Below are 24,154 nucleotides of genomic sequence, written 5' to 3'. Positions count from 1 at the left end.
GTGTCACCTCTAGGGCTGCAACTGTCCATCATGTTTCTGAGTGATTATTCTGTTGATAACTTTTTCGATTCATCGGATAATTGAGAAGTGCATGTAAAAATATGTATATTTTCATTTTGTAGATTATCAACAAATGAACCACTTAAGCCCTATTTCATACTTTGTCGCACAATTTTGTCATGCAGAAATACTGAGAATAGTAGATCTACAAGCTCACAACGCATCGCAGACACGCTCTGAGCTTTGCGATTTTCACTCTTTTTGAAATAATTTGAAATGTTGCACCCCTAGTCATCTTTATTATTAGTAGTAGCTTTTTTGTCTTTATTCCCAACAGTGAGTCAGGACAGTGGATAAACCAGCATTGACACTGAAAGACAAAAGGCGATGTGTAGAACAAGGGTTGCCAAACCTTTTCAGGTCGTGACCCCGCCTTGGTTTGTTTACTGTTGAGTGTGAAAACAATGTTGCACATAAGCTAATCATCTGGGGGACCCCCCAAAATAATTTGGGGACCCCCCCCAGTTTGGGAACCACTGGTGTAGAAGAAGCATAGCAAGGTGTGTGCGCACACCACACGTGCCTGTATTCTTGTGTGCGTGTGTGCGTTCACGTGTGCCTGGGGCCTGCCTGCTTGTTTGGCACGGCCGGGCCAAACGCGTGCCAAGAAAGCCGTAGCTGTCCTGTCCAAGAAACTGGGAATAAGACCCCTTGTGCATTAATCTGCTCAGTCAGTCCCTGATCCCCCCGGGTGCAGCAGACACCCATGCCCACAATGGAACTGTGTGTCTGTCTACCCCGGCCTGCGAGACGTAAACCAAGGTTTCTCAAACTTTTTCAAGTCAAGGACCCGCCCCTGTATTTGGCTGCGGACGCCCATCTGAAAATGTTTTGTGCCAGGGACCCCCAGAAGAGAAGATTTATGTTAAAACGTTAAAAATGATTCAGCATTTTCCAAACGTATTCACGATTTTTCAAAAAACGTTTCAAAAATAGCAGATGTACAAGCTCCCACCGCAGTACGAAGTGACGCAAAGTGCTAAAAAAAAGATTCTTTGAATCCTGGAAAGTAATTGTTTTGGACATTATGAGGTTTCGACCCGACAGAGACGATATATTTTCAAGGACCAAGCATTGGCTATATGATTGCTATTGCATCAGCTAATGGAAACCTTTTATAATAAACAGTGGTTTTCAACCCTTTTCATATCAAGGTCCATTCTTTATTCGGCATTATAGCCACGGACCACCATTTGATGAGATTTAGACTCTCAGACCCAAAACTTAGAATATTTTGTTATGGTTGGATACGATTTTGTCCACAATTCCATGCTGTATTGATGTTGGTATCATAGGAGAGATAACAGGCAAACGTTGATCAAAATAACAATTCTTTAATTAAGTAACGCAGATGTTTAACAATAATTTAACTCTTGAGTGTAAAATGAAACCAAATGGACCCATAAGGGTCCATTTGGTTTCATTTTACGCTCTCAAGAGTTAAAGATCTATAAGGGTCCATTTGGTTACCGACTCTTCCATCTTTTAGCTGGGGACCACCTGGAACCTCCTCAAGGACCACTGGTGGTCCTCGGACCACTGGTTGAGAACCGCTGCAATAAACCAATAAGCTACAGGCATCTTAGTGTACATGGTATAAATACATTCCTCACTCTGGCCGTGTTGAACAGGAAACGGCCAAACCTGTTGTCTGGCATTCCTCTTCGCCTCCCTGATATTCTTGTTTCTGAGCAAACATGTGTAAAGTGTTCTCAAACTGTCTTCTTTAGCAGGATGCATGTCATCACCGCTGATTAGTACTGAATACTGTGGTTATTGTCAGTTGCGTCATCTTCGTTGCATTTCTTTTTTTTTTCTTCCTGTCTGCCTTGAATAATCTTTCCTTTTTCACCCTAAAGTTGCGCAACACTCCAAACAAGTGACATGCTTAGCCAAAGAAAACTCCCTATTCATAAATCTGGGCCATGAGAGAGGAGTGCAAAATACAGAGAGTGTTTCACACACTGTCCCTGCTTCAGCACCCCAAATCCAGACTTTTATAAGGCTGCGTGTTCACCAAAGCGTTTTTTGTTTTCCCAGCTGAAACGAATGGCACTGTCCTAAAAAAAAACACTTCCAAAAACACCCAGAGTTGAAACTTGAAACTATTTCAACTTTGGTCACCCAGATAAAAAAAACGTTAGACGTAAACGGCGCAGCGCAGAATGGATGCTCGGTGACGCATCGTCACGCTGATGCCGTTTTCAGCATGGCGACAATACGCGGCGCTCCCATTGAAAAACAATTCAAAACATACTGCGCTCGGGACAAAAATGTCTTTGTGGACAAGGCCCCTAACCCTTTAGAACCGGGAACGCATCTGTGTAACCACTCAAACCATTATTTTATACTTTGGCTATTCAAAAATATCAGATCTACAAGCTCATAGCGCGGCACAGAGTGCCAATGAGCTTGTAGATCTGCTGTTTTTGAAAAAACGTATATATATATTTTTTTAAAGCAAACATTTGTAACTCAAATCTTTGCTTCTGGGGGTCCCCAGGACATAATATTTTGAGATGGGGGGTCTGCGGACAAAAACATATCATTTTGTGGGTCCTTGACATGAAAAAGTTTGGGAACCACTGATATTTATCAACATACGTTTTTCAGAAAACAGTTTTTAGGAAGATATTTGTAGAATCGGAACCTCAGGCCTTAATGGGCTAAATGAAGGCACCACCATTGGGGCTGTTGAGGGAATGTCTTCGCGTTGGGGGGGCGGCTGACCAGCAGCCATCTAGAAATAATCCATCTAACCGGTTGACTGCGGTCCAGGTAGATTGGTTGGGGAGCAATCATCTCTACCTCTTCAGTCTATTGCCGGTGACTTTGCGGCCTTTTGTGTGCTCCCAGCCTAGTTCAGGAGAGGCTATTCAGTAAAAAGCTAAATCGAGGACTTAGACGTTATTGTCCTGCGTTTTGTTGCTCTGTGTTTGTCACGATGATGTGTCAGTGAATAACGGGAGGAGGTCGCTGTGTTCTTTCTCCAACGGCCCCAACAATAGAGGTCTCGAGAAAGTGATGAGCGCTACAAAAAATGTCTTCGTGTCACAACGGGGGCAAATAACCCATAGAGACCTGAAGCCGATTCTACAAAATGTCTTCTAAAACAGTTTTTTGAAGAAAAATGATGTTACTATGTCAGTGGTTCTCAAACTTTTTCATGTCAAGGACTCCAAAATGTATATATATTTGGCTGCGGACCCCCATCTCAAAATATTTTGTTCCAGGGACCCCCCAGAAGCAAAGATTTGTTTTGCTTTAAAAGAATATATATATTCAAAGATTTGCACACATTTTCATGATTTCTCAAAAATAGCAGATCTACAAGCTCATAGCGTGGCACAGCTCGTAGCTCGTAGATCTGCTATTTTTGAATAGCCAAAGTGTAAAATAATGCTTTTTTTAGCTCAAATCAAAAAATGCCACAGATGCTTCTTCAGGTCTTAATGGGATAAAACAAGTCTACGATTTTTTCCATCACGCTCCGCATTTGTTCCACTTTCTAGTCTAGTGTCACGGGCTCTCCCTTTCTTGTTTTTGTATTGAAGCCCCTTGTCTCGTCTCGTCTGGGTCTCCTCTCCACAGAGCAGCGCGGCAGTGATCCGAGAGAAGGCAGAGGTGGAGGCGGCCAAGGGTGCAGCGGAGGGTCAAAAGGGACGTCTGGCCCAGGAGGCCGACCGACTGCGCAGGCGAACGCAGGAGCTGGACAACGAGGTGGCCAAGCTGAATCGAATCATCGACGAGGCCAAGCTGCAGGAGAGCCGCCTGGGGGACAAAGTCGGCCGACTGGAGGTGAGACTTGGAAGATAACATCGTTGAGCAGAGACCTCTTATCTCCATGTTTTAACTTCTTTTTGTGGAGTTTTTTTCTCCTGTAAATTAACGCCCTACTTGATCATACTACAGCGTCACTCAAAAGCATCAAAGGTAGCAGATCTACAAGCTCGAAACGCGGCGCAGAGCGACGCGTTTCGAGCTTGTAGATCTGCTACTTTTGATGCTTCTGAATTTGAATCCTGAAAAGTAACGGTTTTGGACACATAAGGTTTCCACCCAACAGAGACGATATGTAAAAGGGACAGTCAGTCAATCACTGTATAAAGGGGGTGTACATAAAAAGTTAAAGCTCTATATTCAGATAGTAATCATTGCTATAGAGTGGTTGTTCAGTAACAGGGGTCTCCCCGTATCTCTCAGCTCTTCAGCAAACAGAAAGTAAATGTATACCAATTTTATCGAACAAACACTCTAATAATAACAATGATTACTATCAGAATCTAGAGCTATTTAAACACTTACTTTAGCAACAAAATATCACCTTTAAGTGTTGATCAATGTTGTTATTAGACTTTTTCTTTACACACTTTGTAGTAATGTGATGAATCGTGTTTCATCTGATGTGCACTCGCAGAGAGATAAGAGGCAACTGGAAGAGTCGTTGGCAGAAATCAAGGAACAGGAAGAAGAGATGTCACGCGCCAACCGTGCGCTGACCACACGGTTAGAGGATGTACTGGTGAGGTGGACAGCCTGTATATACTTCGTTGTGTGATCTTTGAATACTTTATTTGTCAGAAATGTAAACAGCACGTAGTACAGTAAGACATTAGCATACACAAAAATCTAAAAAATACAAACACTAGCCGATCTATAAGCTAAAAATGCGCCGCGATGCGTCACATTGTGAGATTGTAGATCGGCAATTGTTTTGCTATTATTGGAAAGAAAGAAAATAACTTAACCTATAATGGCTTGCCCAAATGAGGGACACCAGGTTCAAAATGTTCCCAAAGTACCACAATAGAAATAAGCTCTCTTTGTTCTAGACTTCTGATAGATATGTACAAAACCAAAAAAATAATACTGTATGTTGTGTGGCATGCCCTCTCAGCCAGTCAGGACACAGAGATATCCATCAGTGGTTTTGTATTGTGGTAGTGATTGAAATGTCTTGGCTTAACACTTTTAGTGGCTCAGGTCGCAGCTGAAAAGCAAACCTCAAAGAACCTTAACCCATTCAGACCGGGAACGCATCTGTGTTGGGTGGTCATTTTTAGATTTCTTTGGCGATACAAAAATAGCAGATCTACAAGCTCATAGCACGGCACCGATTGCCGTGACTATGAGCTTGTAGATCTGCAATTTTTGAAAATGTTAGAAAAATGTTTGCAAATCTTTGAATATATATATTTTTTAAACTCTGATATTTGCTTCTGTGGATTCTACAAATGTCTTTTTTTTTCTTCTTTTTTTTTTAATTATGTTGCTATAATATCAGTGGTTCTCAAACTTTTTTCATGTCAAGGACCACCCAAAATGTTGTTCCAGGGACCCCCCCAGAAGCAAAGATTTGAGTTAAAAATGTTCTCTTCAAAAGTATATATATATACATTCAAAGATTTGCACAAATTTTCATGATTTAAAAAAGGAAAATAGCAGATCTACAAGCTCTTAGCGCGGCACTCGGTGCCGCGCTATGAGCTTGTAGATCTGCTATTTTTCAATAGCCAAAGTATAAAATAATGGTTAAAGTGGTTACACACAGATGCGTTCCCGGCTTTAATAGGTTAAGAAGGTTGAAAAATGAAAAGCTCAGTGAGTTTTTGATGGGTTACCCCTGATGTCTTTCATTCGGTTGACCTTCCCACAGAGGAACCAGGCCAAAATGAACAGCGAACACAAGGAGCTGGAGGAGAGGCTGAAGGAGGAACGCATTCAGAAGGAGCAGTTCAAAAACACCAAAAACGAAATCGAGGATGAAAGGCGGCTGCTGGACCGCACGGTGGACAAACTACAGAGGGAGGTGAGAGAACACCGGAGCGGATTGTTGTATGAATGAAACATACTGTGCTGAAATGGTGAAGACTCGACGTGCTCTTGTTCAGTGCTTCTCAAACTTTTCTCAAAGGACACCCAAACTGACAGAAATGTATTTGGCCGAGGACCCCCATCTGAAAATGTTTTGTGCCAGGGACCCCCAGAAGAGAAGATTTATGTTGTTGAAGAATTATCAAAATTGTTCAACGTTCTCCAAACGTTTTCGCCATTTTTCAAAAATAGCAGACGTACAAACTCTCAGTGCGGCACACACAAGCTTGTAGATCTACTATTTTTGAATAGCCAACGTGTATGAATTAAGTGGTTAAAATGATTGTGATGCTATATTAACTAATTTACCCCTCCCCCAACCTCTCCCACCTCACTTTGAGCACCACTGCTGTAGTTCTTATCTGGTAGCCCAATTCCCTGAAGTAGATAAGATACAAATTAAAACATGGACAGCACTCAAATGAAATATTAATTTATGGCACAAACGCTTTGGCTTACAATGTTCTTCAGCGCCCGTGCTGGCATGCAGGGGAACATTGCTCATAGCCTGTGTTGTGTTAGCATGTCTTGCAAGTTTTTTTAGATATTAGCCTGCTTGGACTTCTGTGAAGAATCCTTAAATTACGATACATCACTCCCTGCGATATATTTGTGTCATATCCAGGGGCTACAGAAACCGGAGATAAGCTCCTGACCTATGGGCTTTCTACGTACGCACTTACTTGCTCGCAAGGCATCGCAGTACGTTGTGAGCTTGTAGATCTGCCATTTCCACCGAATGTTCTTCTGTTTTTGCTGAATGTTCACCTATTTATGCCATACCCAAAAATAGTGATGCTAGGGGTGAGCGTTGTGAGCAGCCAAAAGTTATTTTTTTTCCGCCGACTGTTATTGGATTTCTGACAAATGTTCTTTTATTTTTGCTGAATATTCTTATAACACTTCAGACTCCGCCTTAGCCCGTACCACTTGACCTAGCCCTGGCGACCTGGCAGGCTTATGCAAAGGTTAAAATGTAATTTGTTATTAGACAGATTCCAGGTTCATTTGTTGACCTGGCATCCTATAGTCTGTATAGTTTCAATGTACAAATGACACATTTGTATATTATACTGTTTAGACTGATGATAGGTTCTTGGTTTACCTATGATTCTAGATCAGTGGTTTTCAACCAGTGGTCCTTGAGGGAGTACCAGGGGGTCCCCAGCAAAATGAGTTAATAGCGTTACAATCATTTTTAACCACTTTGCTTTGGCTATTCAAAAATAGCAGATCATAGTGCGGCACCGAGTGCCGCGCTATGAGCTTGTAGATCTGCTATTTTTGAAAAACCTTGAAAAAGTGTGCATATCTTTGAATATTTATATTTTTTAAAGCGAAAATTAACTGATATCTTTGCTTCTGGGGGTCCCTGGCACAAAACATTTTCAATTGGGGGTCCGCGGCCAAATGTATATCAATTTAGGGGTCCTTGGCATGAAAAAGGTTGAAAACCACTGTTCTAGATTACTAGAATTCTATTTGATGTATTACCTTCTGTAAATCGCTCTGGATTAAGAGCGTCTGCTAAATTGTAAATTGTGTGTGTGTGTGCAGATGAATGAGATCGTGGAGGCCTCCCAGTCGTCCACTCAGGAGCTGCAGGAGCAGATAGACATCTATAGGGAGAAGAACCGGCGGGAGCTGGCTGACCTGCACAAGCAGCTGAAGGACAGAGGAGCGGACCTGGACAAGATGTGCCTGACCGCCAAGACTTTACAAGAGGAGGTAGAGGACGTCACTGTCATTTATATGAACCCTTTGAGACCGGGAACGCATCTGTGTCATTTTTAGATTTCTTTGGCTTTTAAAAAATAGCAGATCTACAAGCTCATAGCCCGGCACCGAGTGCCACGCTATGAGCTTGTGTGTGTGTGTGTGTGTGTTTGGGGGGGGCTCTACGTAACAGGTGTGTTGATTACATAGACAGATTAACGTCACCAGTCGCAATCAAAGTGAATCGATAACAAAGGGGGAAGCGGGGGGGGGGGGAGTGAAAACGAGTGCCCCTTTTTCAATTTCACTGGTCTTTCAATTTCCCTGTAACATATATACCAGGAAAAAAAACTATTAGGATTAGAAGACTTTTGTAGAATCCCATAAAATATATATATTCAAAGTTTCATGATTTTTTAATAGCCAAAGAAATCTTAAAATGACACGGATGCATTCCTGGTCTTAACACATTGAGTGCCAATCGCGTAGATCTACGCGAACCTATTTAAAGCCGCCACGTGCCAATCGCGTAGATCTACGCGAACCGGTGCTTTTTCTTTTTTTTCAAAATAAATGACTTTTTTTAATTTTTGGTACGGCACATTTCATTGTAGCACCACCGGAAACGGAATTATTTTGGATCCGGTTTTGCCGATCCCGTCGGCCCCCATTCTAATGACGAAACTGAAACTCCATTTTCTCCTTGTAGTTTTTTCTCCTCGCATATCACTGTTTAACGTAAACCGTTCTAACTACAACATGGATGCCCCGTTTGACACGTGGTCTTCACTGGTAGAAACAGGGAGATCTCCGCGATGTTTACAAACAGTGCAGAGCTCAATCTTAAGGATTTTAACAAGGTCTATGGCGACGTGAAAAAAACAAAAAAACAACAATAACACGTTGGCACTGGTGAGTACATTATGAGATTAAAGGGATATTTCACTTTCAAAAAAACTTTCGGTCATTTTATCGTCTACTCAGGCTTTATGAGCCCCCCAGACCGTTTTTAAGTTGCTTGATATTCAGTATTTAGATATTTGATATTCATTTTATCAGACACGCCCCCTTCCTATACAAACCCATTATAACTTCAAACTCCATTTTTAACATGTTAGATTCATCGAAAACACCCGTCCTTGGTTCTGGTGACTCACCCTGCCCTCCTAATACGCGAGGGGGCCGTGTTTTTTCGATAACTTTTTTCATTTATTTTTTATATATTTTTTTGGAAAATGAAAGAAAAAAAAATACAATAAAAAAATTAAATAAAATAAATGAAAAAAGTAATCGAAAAAGCACGGCCCCCTCACGTATTAGGAGGGCAGGTTGAGTCACCAGAACCAAGGACGGGTGTTTTTGATGAATCTAACAGGTTAAAAATTGAGTTTGAAGTTTGTATAGGAAGGGGGCGTCTGATATATACAAATATCTAAATACTGAATCAAGCAACTCAGGCTTTTGTGGGGGGCTCACAAAAGCCTGAGTAGACGATAAAATGACCCAAAGTTTTTTTTACAGTGAAATTTCCCTTTAACGTCTGGCATGGAATGTGTTGTTAATGGGTCAATGTGCATTCAATGATTAATCGATTTGAAGGAACCATATCCACTGTACACAGTAAATGTAATAGACCACTATAGCCCTATTTCAAACTTCACAGTGAAAATGGCTGATCTACAAATTTCCCCATTTCTGAAAACGTTTTAATAATGCTTATGACATGCCCAAAATAGCGACACCAGGTTGCTAATTTAATAAACCCAAAAATTATACAGGGAGAAGTTAGTCTTTGGGTCATGGGGGGGGTTGGACCATGTGCTTGTCAGTGGACTCACGCCAAGCCAAAGCCTCCCACCCAGAACAATGGATGATGAGTCTTTGTCCTGAATTAATGTGGTTTGACAGCCCCCTATAGCCCACCACCACATCAACCCCCACCTCCCCTCCACCGTCCTCGGTTAAGAGCATGATGTCATGGCTTAGGAATGTTTGATCTCCCCCCCCGCTCTTACCAGATTCTAACTAGCCTGCTCCTCATCAGTATTAATTACATGAATGTTGTTGTGTTGCGGTTACAAGACGCAACGACTCAAAGTCAGCGGAGCGGCTCCAGTGCTAATACAATGAAGAAGCTGAGAACATGGAGCCGTTGGGGTAGAATTATGAGAGAGTAATAATAATCCTCCCTTTGCCCCTATGAAACATGAAACATGAAACATGAAACATGATTGAGTTTTGTTTACGCTATGGATGCTAGGAAAGGAAAGGAAATTGTGATGAATCACTCGATAATTCTTTGCAGAACTTTGGCCGGCTCTCCCACGATATTATAACTGATACCATAAATAATGCCACTAATCTCCCGGCCACTCCTGTTTGTTTGCAATTTGGCGGTTTAACCTTAAGGAATGTTAGGAATGTTTTTGTACAATTTTGGCGAATAATTAGGTATAAAAGGGTGGGGTTTATTTGACCTTTTTTTTATTTGATTGAACTATGTGGGGCAATCACTAGCAAATTCTCAAAGACCAGTTTATTGTCTCTGTCGGGTGGAAACCTCATGTCCAAACAGTGGTGGAAAGTAACTAAGTACATTTACTTAAGTACTGTACTTAAGGACAAGTTTGAGGTATTTGTACTTTACTGGAGTATTTCCAATTTGCCATACTTTTACTTCTACTCCACTACAACTCAGAGGCAAATATTGTACTTTTACTCCACTACAATTATTTGAAAACTTTAGTTACTAGTTACTTTTCAGATATAAATTATGATAGTGAAACATGCATTTACCACTTCAGTCCTATTTTATACACATTTGAAAATAATGATCTACAAGCATACAACGTGTCGCATCGCGACGCGTTGTGAGCTTGTAGATCGGCTATTTTCAAACATTTTAGTACTTTTAATTTTGGTAGTACAATTTCATGCCAATAATTTTGTACTTTTACTCAAGTACATTTTTAATTCTGGACTTTTACTTGTAACAGAGTATTTCTATATTGCAGTATTGGTACTTTTATTTAAGTAAAGAATTTGAGTACTTTTCCCACCACTATGTCCAAAGCTGTTACTTTTTCAAAAACGGCAAAAGCAGCAGATCTACAAGCTCAAAACGCATCTCTTGTGGATCTGCTACTTTTGATACTTTTGTGTGACGCTGTAGTATGATCAAGTAGGGCGTTGATTTACAGAACACAAAGTTAGAACAAGGAGATAGGAGGTTTCAGCTCGACAGCAACGTTATATTATTTGATAGGGCAGAAGTTGTTAATAACAAGGAATAAGATAAGAAAGCAGAGCAGAGAGTAGGGTACACATGGTTACAATTGGGAATAGAATGTCCACAAGATAAGCTGGGTACTGTGGTAACGTTGTACAAAAACCAAAGACAAAGCAAAATCAAGACTCTAAACTACAGAGGGTGCTTTTAAAAAAAGTTATTTCTGGGTCAGCAGCAAGCAAGTTTTATCTTCAGATATCTTTAAAAAAATGGTCCTTGGAAAAGTTAGTCATGTAGAATGATCTAGTGTTAGAATCCTTTGTGGAACATTCCAGGCTGTGGTGCCAGTAAACCAGAACAAGGAGTATCCAGTAAAAGTGTTAACTTTGTTTAACCGATTCAATCCGGGAACCACATTCGCGGTCACTTTAGATTTCTTTGGCTATTCAAAAATAGCAGATATACAAGCTCATGAGCTTGTAGATCTGCAATCAGTATCCTTAAAATGTGTGCAAATCTTTGAATATATATATTTTTAAAGCGAACATTTGTAACTCACATCTGCTTCTGGGGGGGTCCCTCGAACAAAATATTTTTCACAAATGTTTGCTTTAAAAATATATATATTCAAAGATTTGCACACATTTTCATGTTTTTTCAAAAGCTCATAGCGCGGCCTATGAGCTTGTATATCTGCTATTTTTTAATAGCCAAAGAAACCTAAAATGACAGACATGTGTTCCCAGATTGAATGGCTCAAACTAAATGTCACAACACCACCAGGTCTTTTATGAAGGTTCCTTCCCCCCCTTTTTGTTTTAGCAAGATCACTGTCATAACAACGTGCTAAATTTGGACTTGGTGGTTAATGTTTCATTTAGTCCTGAGAACTACAATGTGAATGGGTTCATGTACTGTAGGAAAAAGGTGAAAATTATTTTTACATATAAATCAATCACATGATATAATATATAAGATGCATCTTCTTCATTTCTACTATACTGTGCATTAACAAACAGCTGATGTTAAAACTTAGTATGGAAAAAATAAATCAGTGCTATTTTAGGCATGAACAGATACATGGGGTAAGGGCCGATGTATTTAATCATATTTATATTTCTAGTCAGGTGGTAAAATATATTTGTATACACTTTTATACACACGTCCTACACTTATAATTGCATAAAGGAAGGTCATTTGGGGAGGTGCTATTTTTTTTTTTTGAGAAAGGTGGCTGATGTCTATGAGTCAGGATAAAGAGCAGGTGTTTGGGAAGCGAAGTTTCCCGGTTCGGTTCTCTTCCTGGCTTCACGTCAAAGTGTCCTTGAGCAAGACACTTTGCCGTGAATCCCTAACTACTGTACTCTCGGTGAGAATGGTTCCTTGCATTTTGGACAGCGTCAGTTTAGGTGTGATTTGAGAACAAGTTTTCAGTTTGAGGTCTACTACTATGACCTCTGTGTATCATTGTTTCTTAGTTTGTAACATTCTTTTAATCATCGACTGACATTTGAGTAGCTACTCACAAGTCTTTCGGTTTCGGTCTCTCGGTTTCCAGATAATCCAAGTCAGTGGTTCCCAAAGTGGGGTCTGGGGGGGGTCCTTGAGGGGGTCCCCAGCTAAATTCGTTAATACAACATCACAATCATTTTAACCCCTTTATCCATATTTGATACATTGGCTATTAAAAAATTGTAGATATGCAAGCTCACAGTGCGTCACTTCGTGCCGCTGCAAGCTTGTATATCTGCTATTTTGGAACGTTTTTGAAACATCTTGAAACGGTTTGAAAAACTTTATGAATAATTTCGATTCTTTTAACACAAATCTTCTCTTCTGGGGGTCCCTGGCACCAAAACATTTTCAGATGAGGGTCCACGGACAAAATACGTATTTGGGGGTCCTTGGCACGAAAAAGTTTGAGAACTACAAATCTAAGTAGTGTACGAACCTGTTGTCTGCCTTCCCTAACCATTCCTCTTGGCGGTGCTTTTGAAGGTTCCACACGCCTTTTTTTTGGTAATGTTTTCTGGGCTGCAGGTATTTCAGGACACATTTGTTTTAATCACAGAGAGTGTCGTTTTGGGTGGGTTTGATAAATGCCGTGCCCATATCAAGAGTGTGTTTTTGCATGTAGGAGGCTGTTTGGAAACGGGGTCGTTGTTAATTTTGTCTCCTTGAGAAAACAAGAATGTCCAGGTATAATTCATTGTTCTCGCCGTTCCGTCCAACATCCATTGGTGATGTCTCTTTGTCCAGCTGTTGGTACAGGAAGTAGAGGAAGTTGTGTCATTGTTGTGAAAGCCCGGGCCGGGCCCATCTGACCTCCTACGTCCTCCTACGATCCCCTCTCTCCCGAGATCCTTTTTAATGAACTGACCCCATCCCGCCAAAATAGATCTGGTGGTGAGGTCACCTCTCCAGCTGCTCCGAATCTCCCTGTCGGTCCACACCCTTTTTTTTATATACATTTGGCAGACTTTTGCTAAAAGTACAAATATATATACAGTAAAACCCCTAATAAATTGACTCTTGAAAGTATACCAAATGAACCCGTACTTGAATGCTCTCAGAGTTACAAATGTTAACTAACTCTGAGGTCTTTTCTGTGTACTGGGAGAAAAAAGAGAAGTCATAGCCAATTTTCACAAGGCACATAGAATCAGTGGTGGAAAAAGTACTCAGATATTTTACTTACTGTAAGTAAAAGTAACAATACCACAATATAAAAATACTCTGTTACAAGTAAAAGGCCTGTGTTCAAAATGTTACTTGAGTAAAAGTACAAAAGTATTGGCTTCAAAATATACTTAAAGTACCAAAAGTCAAAGTACTAAAATGTTTGAAAATAGCAGATCTACAAGCTCAAACTCGTTGTGAGCTTGTAGATCGGCTATTTTCAAATAGCCTAGTACGTATAAAATAGGGCTAAAGTGGTTAATGTATGTTTTATAATGTCATAATTTATATCTGCAAAGTAACTAGTAACTAAAGTTTTCAAATAATTGTAGTGGAGTAAAAGTACAATATTTGCCTCTGAGATGTAGTGGAGTAGAAGTAAAAGTATTGAAAAATTGGAAATACTCCAGTAAAGTAAAAATACCTCAAAATTGAACTTAAGTGCAGTACTTGAGTGAATGTACTTAGTTACTTTACACCACTGCATAGAATAAATAATGAGCAACTGAAATTGAAAACATTTAACATTATGTTCATTTTTAGGCTCACGGCAGCCACGAGGGCACCTTGTGGTCGCTGTTGAAATGACACACGGTAGAAATAAGGGTACTTGTGTTTTCCTCTGCAATCTATCACAGCGGGTTGGTGGGTGGGTGGGTGGGTGGGTGGGGGTCTTTCAGCACTCGATCAGCGGGCCTGTTCTTCCCAGACCAATTTTTTTCCAGCGTTCGTTGCTCTTTACTCGTTGGGGCGGGGTTTTGAAAAAACGGCTCTACTTTGAGTATTTATATTGTGCTGTGTGGAATAATTGTAGTGTAATTGCCAAATATTTGTTTTGGGAGCGAGAAGCGAGTCCAGATGATGAATGTTCATTGTCTCCCCGTTAAGAAGAGGGGGCAATTTTCCAGCTGTGGAGGGCACCACTCGTGAATGAGGATAGGGGGGGGGGGAACACGGCAACACATGCTGTGCAAAGCAGTATTAGTCATTGAGGAGACCATAAGCATTTTTCAAGCAGCAGACTGTGTTTGTGTACTCATGGTCACGGCGGGTGAAATGGAAACATAACGTCGCTGTCGGGGCAGAAACCTCTTATCTCCATATTTTAACTTTTTGTTTTCATAAATTAACGCCCTGCTTGATCATACTACAGCCTCACACAAAAGCATCAAAAGTAGCAGATCTACAAGCTTGTAGATCTGCTACTTTTGACGCTTTTGAATTTGAATCCTGAAAAGAAACAGTTTTGGACATATGAGGTTTCCCCCCCGACAGAGACGATCAGACATCATGGCTGGCTGAGCGTGAGCGGTTCTTCCGTATTTCAAAGAGTGCATTCGATGGTTCAATACAATGCTTCCTGTGCTGTATACACCGTGGTGACGTATGTACTGTATGCATCTATTTATCGGTGTGATCTTGTCTTGTCATCCTTGTTAGCTGTCCCGCCGCGACGAGGAGCTGCGGCAGTGCAAACAGGAGAGAGACGACGCCGTCCTCACGGAGAAGACCCTGACGCAAAAGATCTACGATCTGGAAAAGGAGGCCGAAAGCACCTCTCAGTCTAAAGATGACAAGACACGTCACATTAAACTCATAGAGGTACAGTTAGGATTTTTTTTTTGGGGGGGGGGGGGTTGGCGTCTGTCCCCCCCCCCCTTTCTGTATACTGTATATTTAAAAATAGCCTACCGTATACTAGCGGTGTTATGGAGAGACTCAATTGAGTCCCCTACTGACCAGCCACCCAGTCATCGAATTATTGGCTTAAAATGAAAAAAATCTCCATGAATTCAAGGCCATAACATTTTTGGGGGCTAACTACTCCTTTAACTCATTGCCTGCCATGGACGAGTTAATTCGTCAAATTCTGCTATGGCTCAGCCTGCCATCGGCGAGTTTGGATGAGTTTTGAACAACAAAATAGTTTAGTTTAGTTTTTTTACTCGGAACCAGAGATAACGATCCGAAGATTTACTGCTCCATTCACTTCCATTCATTTTTATTACTTAAAAATGCTGTATCTCGGCTCCTGAGCACTTTTTTTTTGTTGGTCCAGACATGCTATTTTCAAAGGCAGACAATTAATGTCAACGAGGTCGCGATCTCTGGCAGTAGGTGAGTGCCAGAGTGTATACACTCTGGCAGTTAATTAACAGCGATACGATACACATCACGATACATGGTTGACGATACGATACATGGGCGATATTCGTTCCTTTGTAGCGATATGATACGATTTTAAAATCAATACAGTAACTATTTAGCCCAAAATGATATCTGTGTGAAATACATATGTGTATAGAGCTTGTGGATCTTTCAATGGTGTTTCTAATATTCTGGACGTTGGTCGTTCTGCAGGACAGGATCATTCAGCTGGAGCTGGACCTGGATGAAGAACGTCACAGTGGAGACATGCTGATGGACAGGGTCGACCGAGGACGAGAACAGGTAACACTACGTTTATTTGCTATGCTCACCTGTTAAGACTGACCCCAAGTCAGTGTTAAGAGATGATCATTCAAAACCACCCGCTCCATCGCAACTTAACAAAACTGACTCCAGATCATGTTTTCAGCATCCTGCTAAACTCTGCCTCACCACCCATATAACATCATAGCATGAAAGGAATCCCATCCATCTCTGAGAGAAAGAGAATAGTTTTGATCTGCACAAAACATTTTCCCTACTGAGGGGCTACATTTCCATGAAGGTCTTAAACGATAAGCCGATCTACAAACATGAAGAATCGGCTATTTTCACGCGCCACCATCGTAACAACGAAATAAAATAGGGCTGAAGTGGGTTTTAACTACGACGACTTATTATCAGGTCCTCGCGTTTTGTGGTTGCGCATGAATATGAATGCACAGGTGGTGTCCCTCTTTACCGATCGGCAGCCCATAATCTCGGTTCTGGAGAAAGAAGAAGGGGTTATAATGTTGCGTCGCTGTAAGACGAACTTGCATAATCATTCGGGTTGGCGGCGCGCCAGCCGTGGGTTCTAACACCAACTCTCCAATTTTCATGCGTCAGTCACAGAGAGACCCCTCTTAGCGTGTCGCCCGGGCCAAGCGCGCAAAGCTGCCAAATGTCTCAAGTGTTGAGGTTATGGAGTTCATGTGCAGTAAGTGCATCTCGAGAACAAAATCCAAGATTCCTTGTTGCTTGCTTGGTCAGAGTTTTCGTGTCCTGGGCGAAAGCGAGTGCTCCACTTTCTCCCTTCCTCTTGATAAAGCTGCTGATGGAGGCGTTATGAACCGAGGGGGAACATTTTGTTTGTGTGAGAGCTTGGTTTGCTGTTAGAATGTTGCCTTGAGGAAATGACATTGTTCCGGATGCTATTAAGCTTTAACATGTAGCCCGTTCAACGCATTAGCCAGTGGTGGTTATCTGATAAGGATGTCCCCGCGACAGCACTGTTTCTCAACGTCCAGTCCGGGACCCACCAGGGGTCCGAGTTATCGACCCTTACGGGTCTGTAACTGTGAAAGTGTACAAATGGAACCATTTTTTATATCTTTGGGACTCCAATCTACACTGTAAAATTATCAGTATTAATTTAACTCTGAGGGTGTACAAATGGAACCAAATGGACCCGTAAGAGTTACAGACCCAATGTTGAGAATCAGTGCACTACAGTATGCAGCAGCCAAAAGCCAGATTCATATTTCGTCGCAGGCTTAAAATAGCAGATCTACAAGGTCCCAACGTGTCGCAGATGTGACACGTTGTGAGCTTGTAAAGTTTGCTGTTTTTGCCGCGCAACACCACGGTGCATTAAAATGCCTTTGTCGCCACTTGTCGGTGCGTGATGGTGAAATAGGAGCTGTGATGCCCCCCTGCCATGATATTTGTCTCGGGTCATAATGTAAGAAACGCACTGAATAGAAGATTGATTGTTTAAAGGGTGGGTGATTGAGTGTACCAGTATTTAAATCTCTCTAGAAGTTTTTTTTTGCACTTTGCAGGAACTCATGGCAAACAGAAGGAGAATGGCGTTGTGACAGAAGTGCCATGGGTTCAGCCTGAGCCTGAGTGTTGTTGTCTAGGCAACACTGCTTTCTGCAGTCAGAGTGGAGTGTGCATGTGTGTGCACGCACGTGTGTGTGTGTGTGTGTGTGTGTGTGTGTGTTTGTATTTCTATACTTCTGAGGACCATATGCCCCCATAAGTATAGTCGAATTTGTGAAATAGACATTGTTAGGAAAGTTTTCCTGGCCCTCACAAGAGAAGTGGTTGCTTTATGGTCCAAAAAAGATTTCTAGAGGTAGGCGTAAAATTAGGAAAAGATTCAGGTTCGGGTTGTGATTAGACATTTAGCATTGAGAGGTTAGGATCGGAGTTATGCCTGATTTAAAACGTAGTTACGTGTCGGTGTCGTGCACTGAACAGATCTAATCTACAAGCTCTACAAGACAATCTACGCAGGCAATTTCTTGGCTTTAGGTAGGCTCATAAATGGCAACACATTTTTACAAAATGGCATTCGTTAAAACCACTGTCCTAAAATGTGGATGTCCTCAGAAGTATAGTAATATTTAAAAAAACGTGTGTGTGCACGTATGTTGGAGGGTGTATGGCTATGGGGTCTGGGCGAGGAGCGCAGGCAGCAGAGAGAGGAGGCGGTTTGCAGTGAGAGAACACCTGCGTCTCTCCCTGGCACCAGGTGCTCCTCTCCTGTCTAAATGAGAGTAATCTCCCCCCTCTCTCCTCCTCTCCCCGCCGTCTCTCACAAAGCAGATTAGTTTCGCTGTATGTTCCAGTCTGCTGATTCAGCTCCCTCAAGCACTGCGCCGGGGTGCACCAGTTATAGGGGCCATCGTTCATCAGAGCAGCCCCACTGTCACCCACTAATTGGCATAAAATATCACCAATTCTGTTGCTCGAGTCTCCCCCTCCACCCCCCCCCCCTCTCTCTCTTCCACAAAAGAAAGAACCATCACCGGCTGTATCGATTAGTTTCCATCTCCCTAGCCTTTTGAACCAGACTGTGACTGTCACTGAACAACTCTGGATGTTCAACACCGTGTATAGCTGGATTTATGTTTAGTTGCCGTGCCGGCAATCGCCCACGGAAAATAGCAGATCTACAAGCTCACAACGTGTCGCGTTGCTACACGTTGTGAGCTTGTAGATCAGCTATTTCCGGTCTGCTATTTCCGCGCGACCAAGTATAAATCAGCCATTTAAGTTCCAGCTGAACCACTTGACAATGGGAGTGATATGATATACGTTGACAGGAAGAATTTAAACCGACCCCGGTGAATGTTGCCTAATCTCACGTGACCTTAAACTGAATCAGAGTGTGGTAGAAAGGTTCATCTCATGGGCTACTTATATCTTTAAAAAAAACAGCAAAAGCCTGAAAGTGAAGAATTACCAGATTTTTCTGAAATTGATCTCAAAAGGCTGAAGTTATATAAACCTTATGAGAAAATGGTAATAATGAAACGTAATCTCATTTTATGGCTCCCCGCTTTTCTTGAAAGCTGTACGTTTTCTCGAACGTCTCTTGATTTATGACCGCCGGTTAGAGCACACATTACCGGAGGTTGACGTGGGAACCGCTGTGGGTTACAGTGAGGAGGTGGAATGCCACCGAACAGGAATATCCAAAAGTTCCAAAACCCGCCAATTAGCTAAAGCCCTTGTCAGTCCCTTGTGATAACCGCCGTGGCTTTAGTATTTTGACTCACTGCACGCTACAGTGGTCCCCCCCCCCCCCCCCGCCTCCCCTCTATAGGCTCAGCCAGTGTGGCTGGGTAATGATTGTCCTCAGACAGTATGCGGGGGCCGTGGCGGCGATGACAGTGTCTGGGCTCTCTGCTTGACAGGTGGAGCAGATGAGGAATGAACTCCTGCAGGAGCGGGCTGGCAGACAGGACCTGGAGTGTGACAAGTTGGCCCTGGAGAGACAGGTATACAGCACTCAACTCAACTCAACTCCTTGTCTTAGAGGAAAACAAACTCTCCAAAATAAAAACTCCAAATCAAAGCCCCTTAGCATCGTCTCATTCATCTCTGTCTACACTTCCTTCTTCATCGCTTTCTTTTTCTGCCTTTTTTTGGGTTGTTGTTGTTTTCCGATCAGTTTTGCCCCATTCCCACATCCATTCCATTTCTGTCTTTCATTTTATTTCTTTCCTGTTTTTGATGCACTTTGCTGTGGTGGTGGGCCCATAAATCAGTGAACAACACCTCTTGTGTGTGTCTTCGTCCTCCAGAACAAAGACCTGAAGGGCCGGGTGTCTCATCTAGAGGGCTCCCAGAGATCCAACAAAGACGGCGTTGTCTCTCAAATGGAGAGTCGCATCCAGGAGCTGGAGGAGAGGCTGGAAGCAGAGGAGAGGTGAAGCCAAGAATAGATGGATAATACATAAGGTTTAAGCCAGGTTAGGGTCGAGAAGAGATGTTTCGACCAGTAGTTCTCAAACCTTTTCGTGCCAAGGACCCCCAAATGTATATGTATTTGGCTGCAGACCCCCGTCTCAAAAATATGTTGTGCCAGGGACCTCCAGACGCAAGGTTTTGAGTTAAATGTTTGCTTAACCCATTAAGGCCTGAGGTTCAGATTCTACGAAATGTCTTCTAAATCCTATTTAAAAAAAAAAAAACATAGTCATTGGTTCTCAAACTTTTTCATGTGAAGGACCCCCAAAATATACATGTATTTGGCCGTGGAGTGGACCCCCATCTCAAAATATTTTGTTCCAGGGACCCCCCAGAAGCAAAGATTTGCACAAATTTTCTCGATTTTTCAAAAATAGCAGATCTACAAGCTCGTAGCGCAGCACTCGGTGTCGCGCTATGAGCTTGTAGATCTGCTATTTTTTAATAGCCAAAAGTGTAAAATTATGCTTTTTAGCTCAAATAAAAAAATGACACAGATGCGTTCCAGGTTTTAATGGGTTAAAAAAAAGATGTTGCACAATTTTTCCTTTTAAAAAATACCATATCTACAAGCCCATGAGCTTGTATATCTGCTATTTTTGAGTAGCCAAAGTATAAAATATGGTTAAAGTGGTCAAAAGTATTGCGATGCTTCTAGTCTAGATCCACTATTCACTTAGACTTTGGTCCAATGAATTGGATCCAGTCAACTGGACATTCTTTTATGTAATCATGGGGTTTAGATGGGTCAGTATATGTGAGCTGTGGTGCAGCCTGTATCAGGGCCTTGTATTGATCGGTCATGCTGCGGTCATATTCCAGGGAGCGTGCCAATCTGCAGCTGGCCAACCGCAGGCTGGAGAGGAAGGTAAAAGAGATGATGATGCAAGGGGATGACGAGCATCACTCAATGCAAGACCAAAAAGACCAGGTAAGCAGTATCACACATACAATACTGTATGCATACCATCAGTGGTGGAAAGTAACTTAAGTAAGTACATTTACTTAAGTACTGTACTTAAGTAAAATGTTGAGGTATTTGTACTTTACTTGAGTATTTCCAATTTCCAATACTTTTACTTCTACTCCACTACAATTATTTGAAAACTTTAGTTACTTTTCAGATATCAATTATGATATTATGAAACATACCCTATTTTATAAATTGGCTGTTTGAAAATAGCAGATCTACAAGCTCACAACGCGTCGCATCCTTGTAGATCTGCTATTTTCAAACATGTTTGTACTTTTACTTTTGGTACTTTAAGTACATTTTTATGCCAATACTTTTATACTTTTACTCAAGTCAATTTTGAATTCCGGACTTTTCCTTGTAACGGAGTATTTCTATATTGCAGTATTGGTACTTGTACTTAAGTAAAGAATTTGAGTACTTTTCCCACCACTGCATACCGTACATATGCACGTGTAGACTTAGACACAAACACACATGCATACCTTTGCATTGATTAGCGGGCCATGCCCATTTATCATCAAAAAAAAACACATTTTTGCGAGAGAGTTGAATTGTGCTGATGCGTGTGGCTGCCATTAACCCTGTCGTGTCGCGTTTCTCTGGAAGCTGAATCTGCGTCTCAAGGCCCTGAAGAGGCAGATGGATGAGGCCGAGGAGGAGATAGACCGACTGGAGCACGGCAAGAAGAAGCTGCAGAGGGACCTGGACGAGCAGCAGGAGGCCAACGAACAGCTCCAGAGTCAGCTCAAATCTCTGAAGACTGAGATGAGGTAAACAACGATATTATATGGAACCTATTGCAATACAGCTAATGGTAATAAAACTATTTTCATGTCAAGAACCCTTCGATTGATCGATATTCTGCCGCAGATCTACCGTTTGAAAATATTGGATCCCATAAGAGGACAAGTTTTGTTTTTTTATCATTAAAAAATGTTCTAACTTTTCTGAAAATGTCATATCTACAAGCTTGCAGCGTGCCTTGTGGATCGGCTATTTTGGAATAGCCAAAGTAGGTTATAAAATAGGCTTGAAGTCATTAACGGAGTAGTTAATCAAAAAACTATTTTTTTTCCTATCAATTACACACCCCCACGACGAGGAGATTTTTTTGTTTTTGACGCATTCCTGAGCCAATCATTTGATGACCGGGTGTATTTCCAGTAGGAGACTCAAAGAGACTCCTTTGAGTCTCCTACCGGATACATTAGCATCTTTCCGTCGGTAATACAATTATTGGCTCAGGAATGTGACGCCATCGCCATGAATTCAATGCTTCATGGGGTGTTTAATTGATAGAAAATAAGTCATTTTTTTGGGGTGAACTACCCCTTGTCCCTGGATAACACTGAAATATAGCATTTGTTAAAAATAAATATAAAAAAAGTACATCACAAGTGGCTGTGCAAGTTAAGCACATACCAATCTGACGATAGCTGGCTTTGAAGCCCTTCATAGCACTGAATCTGCACTTTTTAAAAGTTTTTCAACAGTCTTTGTATTAGCTACTGACTCGGGGGAATTCCACCGTTCTTATGTTTTTAGACTTCGCAGCAGCATTGGACACAGTAGACCATAGTGTTCTCATCTCTCATCTGGAGCGTTGTGTGGGTATTAAACTCTGTCTGGAGTTGGTGCAGCTCTTACTTTCCTGACAGAGGTTTTTTTTTTCTGTCAGAATTGGTGATTCTGTGTTCTTTTCCCCAGTGCCTCTCCCCCTGTGGAGTCAATCCTATTTTCCCTTCCCTCGGGGGTGCGGTGACCAGACGTCCCAGTTTGTCCGGGATTTGTCCCTGTTTCAAGCTGGGTGTCCCGAGTCCCGACAAATAACTGTAAAACATCAAAATGTTTGCTACCGAAATTGTTGCTGTTGTCACCACAATTAACCCATTAAGACCTGGAACGCATCTGTGTCATTTTTTGATTTGAGCTAAAAAAGCATTATTTTACACTTTGGCTATTCAAAAATAGCAGATATACAAGCTCATAGCGCGGCACCGAGTGCCACGCTACGAGCTTGTAGATCTGCTATTTTTGAAAAAGAAATGTGTGCAAATCTTTAAAGCGAACATTTTTAACTCTATTCTTTGCTTCTGGGGGTCCCTGAAACTAAACATTTTGAGATGGGGGTCGGCGGCCAAATACATATAATGTTGGAGTCCTTGACATGAAAAAGTTTGAGAACCACATAACTTTTATTCAGAATATTGTTGGGATTTAGAAGACATTTGTAGAATCGGCTTCAGGCCTCAATGGGTTAAAATAATAATAGTTATTTTCAGCATACATAGATGTTTAGCATAGTGTGTCACCAGGTGTGCTAAGCTTTAAAAAAATATTGTCCCCCATCCTGATGAAATACCAGACAAAAAAAAGAAGAAGAAAAAAAGCTACATTAGCAGCAATAGAGAGTAAAACTAAGTCCTGATATTTGGACACAGCGGTGCCTGTGATACCCCTCTGGTGGAGCTCTGGTGTTCCTGGAACCATATCGTCTCTGTCGGGTGGAAACCTCATATGTCCAGGATTCAATTTCAAAAGATCTACGAAAGATCGCGTTTTGAGCTTGTACTGTTTAACAGTTAACTGCTACTTTTTATGCTTTTGTGTGACGCTTTAGTAGTATCAAGTAGTAGGGCGTTAAAATACGGAGATAAGAGGTTTCTGCCCGAACAGCAACGATATGTAAAACCATTGCACAAATTCTGGTTGTGATAATGGACAGTGATTTTCAGTGATCGGACAAAAAGATCAACTCCGTGATCAAATCTAGCTTTTAACAGCTGACGCTCTGATGGTAGTCTTATGTAAGGTCATTTAGTGATTTTTGAAAGGGTTATGCATGCTTTTATCTCCTTAAAACATAATGTTTATTCCTTGGCTTTTAACCCAGCATGAGAGTTGGCTTTCATTTTCTTTTGGTCTTATTGCTTTTAATATGTTATTTGGTCTTGTTCTTTGTCTTTTAACCCATTAAGACCTGGAGAAGCGGCAGATCTACAAGCTCGTAGCGCGGCACTCGGTGCCGCGCAATTAACCCATTAACTGATTCACTGCCAATCACGTAGATCTACGCGAACCTATTTAAAGCCGTCACGTGCCAATCGCGTAGATCTACGTGAACTAAAAAAAAAATCCAATTTGACCCAAAGACCAAGGAGATATGATTTTTCGAAGATCTAGACTCCTATCCACTTCCTTGTTAACTTAAAACTTAAAAATTCTGT

The 24,154-nt window shown here is 41.6% G+C and overlaps 2 protein-coding genes across 2 annotated transcripts in view; one reads left to right on the top strand and one right to left on the bottom strand.

Moving 5' to 3' along the window:
• LOC308091208 (disintegrin and metalloproteinase domain-containing protein 10-like) overlaps nt 1-24,154 on the bottom strand; it is a 486,352-nt gene that overhangs the window by 72,311 nt on the left and 389,887 nt on the right. The gene's annotated exons all lie outside the window — the stretch shown is intronic.
• cgnl1 (cingulin-like 1) overlaps nt 1-24,154 on the top strand; it is a 78,319-nt gene that overhangs the window by 50,868 nt on the left and 3,297 nt on the right. Inside the window, exons 9-18 of the mRNA XM_080436619.1 lie at nt 3,652-3,858; nt 4,478-4,582; nt 5,717-5,869; nt 7,492-7,662; nt 14,999-15,160; nt 15,920-16,009; nt 19,396-19,479; nt 19,786-19,910; nt 20,774-20,882; nt 21,534-21,697. Of these exons, the coding sequence (XP_080292745.1) occupies nt 3,652-3,858; nt 4,478-4,582; nt 5,717-5,869; nt 7,492-7,662; nt 14,999-15,160; nt 15,920-16,009; nt 19,396-19,479; nt 19,786-19,910; nt 20,774-20,882; nt 21,534-21,697 (1,370 nt within the window). The remainder of the gene's footprint in view (nt 1-3,651; nt 3,859-4,477; nt 4,583-5,716; nt 5,870-7,491; nt 7,663-14,998; nt 15,161-15,919; nt 16,010-19,395; nt 19,480-19,785; nt 19,911-20,773; nt 20,883-21,533; nt 21,698-24,154) is intronic.

This window comes from Gymnoscopelus braueri (assembly GCF_963280865.1).
Source record: "Gymnoscopelus braueri genome assembly, chromosome: 1".
Classification (NCBI taxonomy): Eukaryota; Metazoa; Chordata; class Actinopteri; order Myctophiformes; family Myctophidae; genus Gymnoscopelus; species Gymnoscopelus braueri.
Note: the sequence above shows the minus strand (reverse complement) of the source record. Positions and strands in the feature narration are given on the sequence as shown.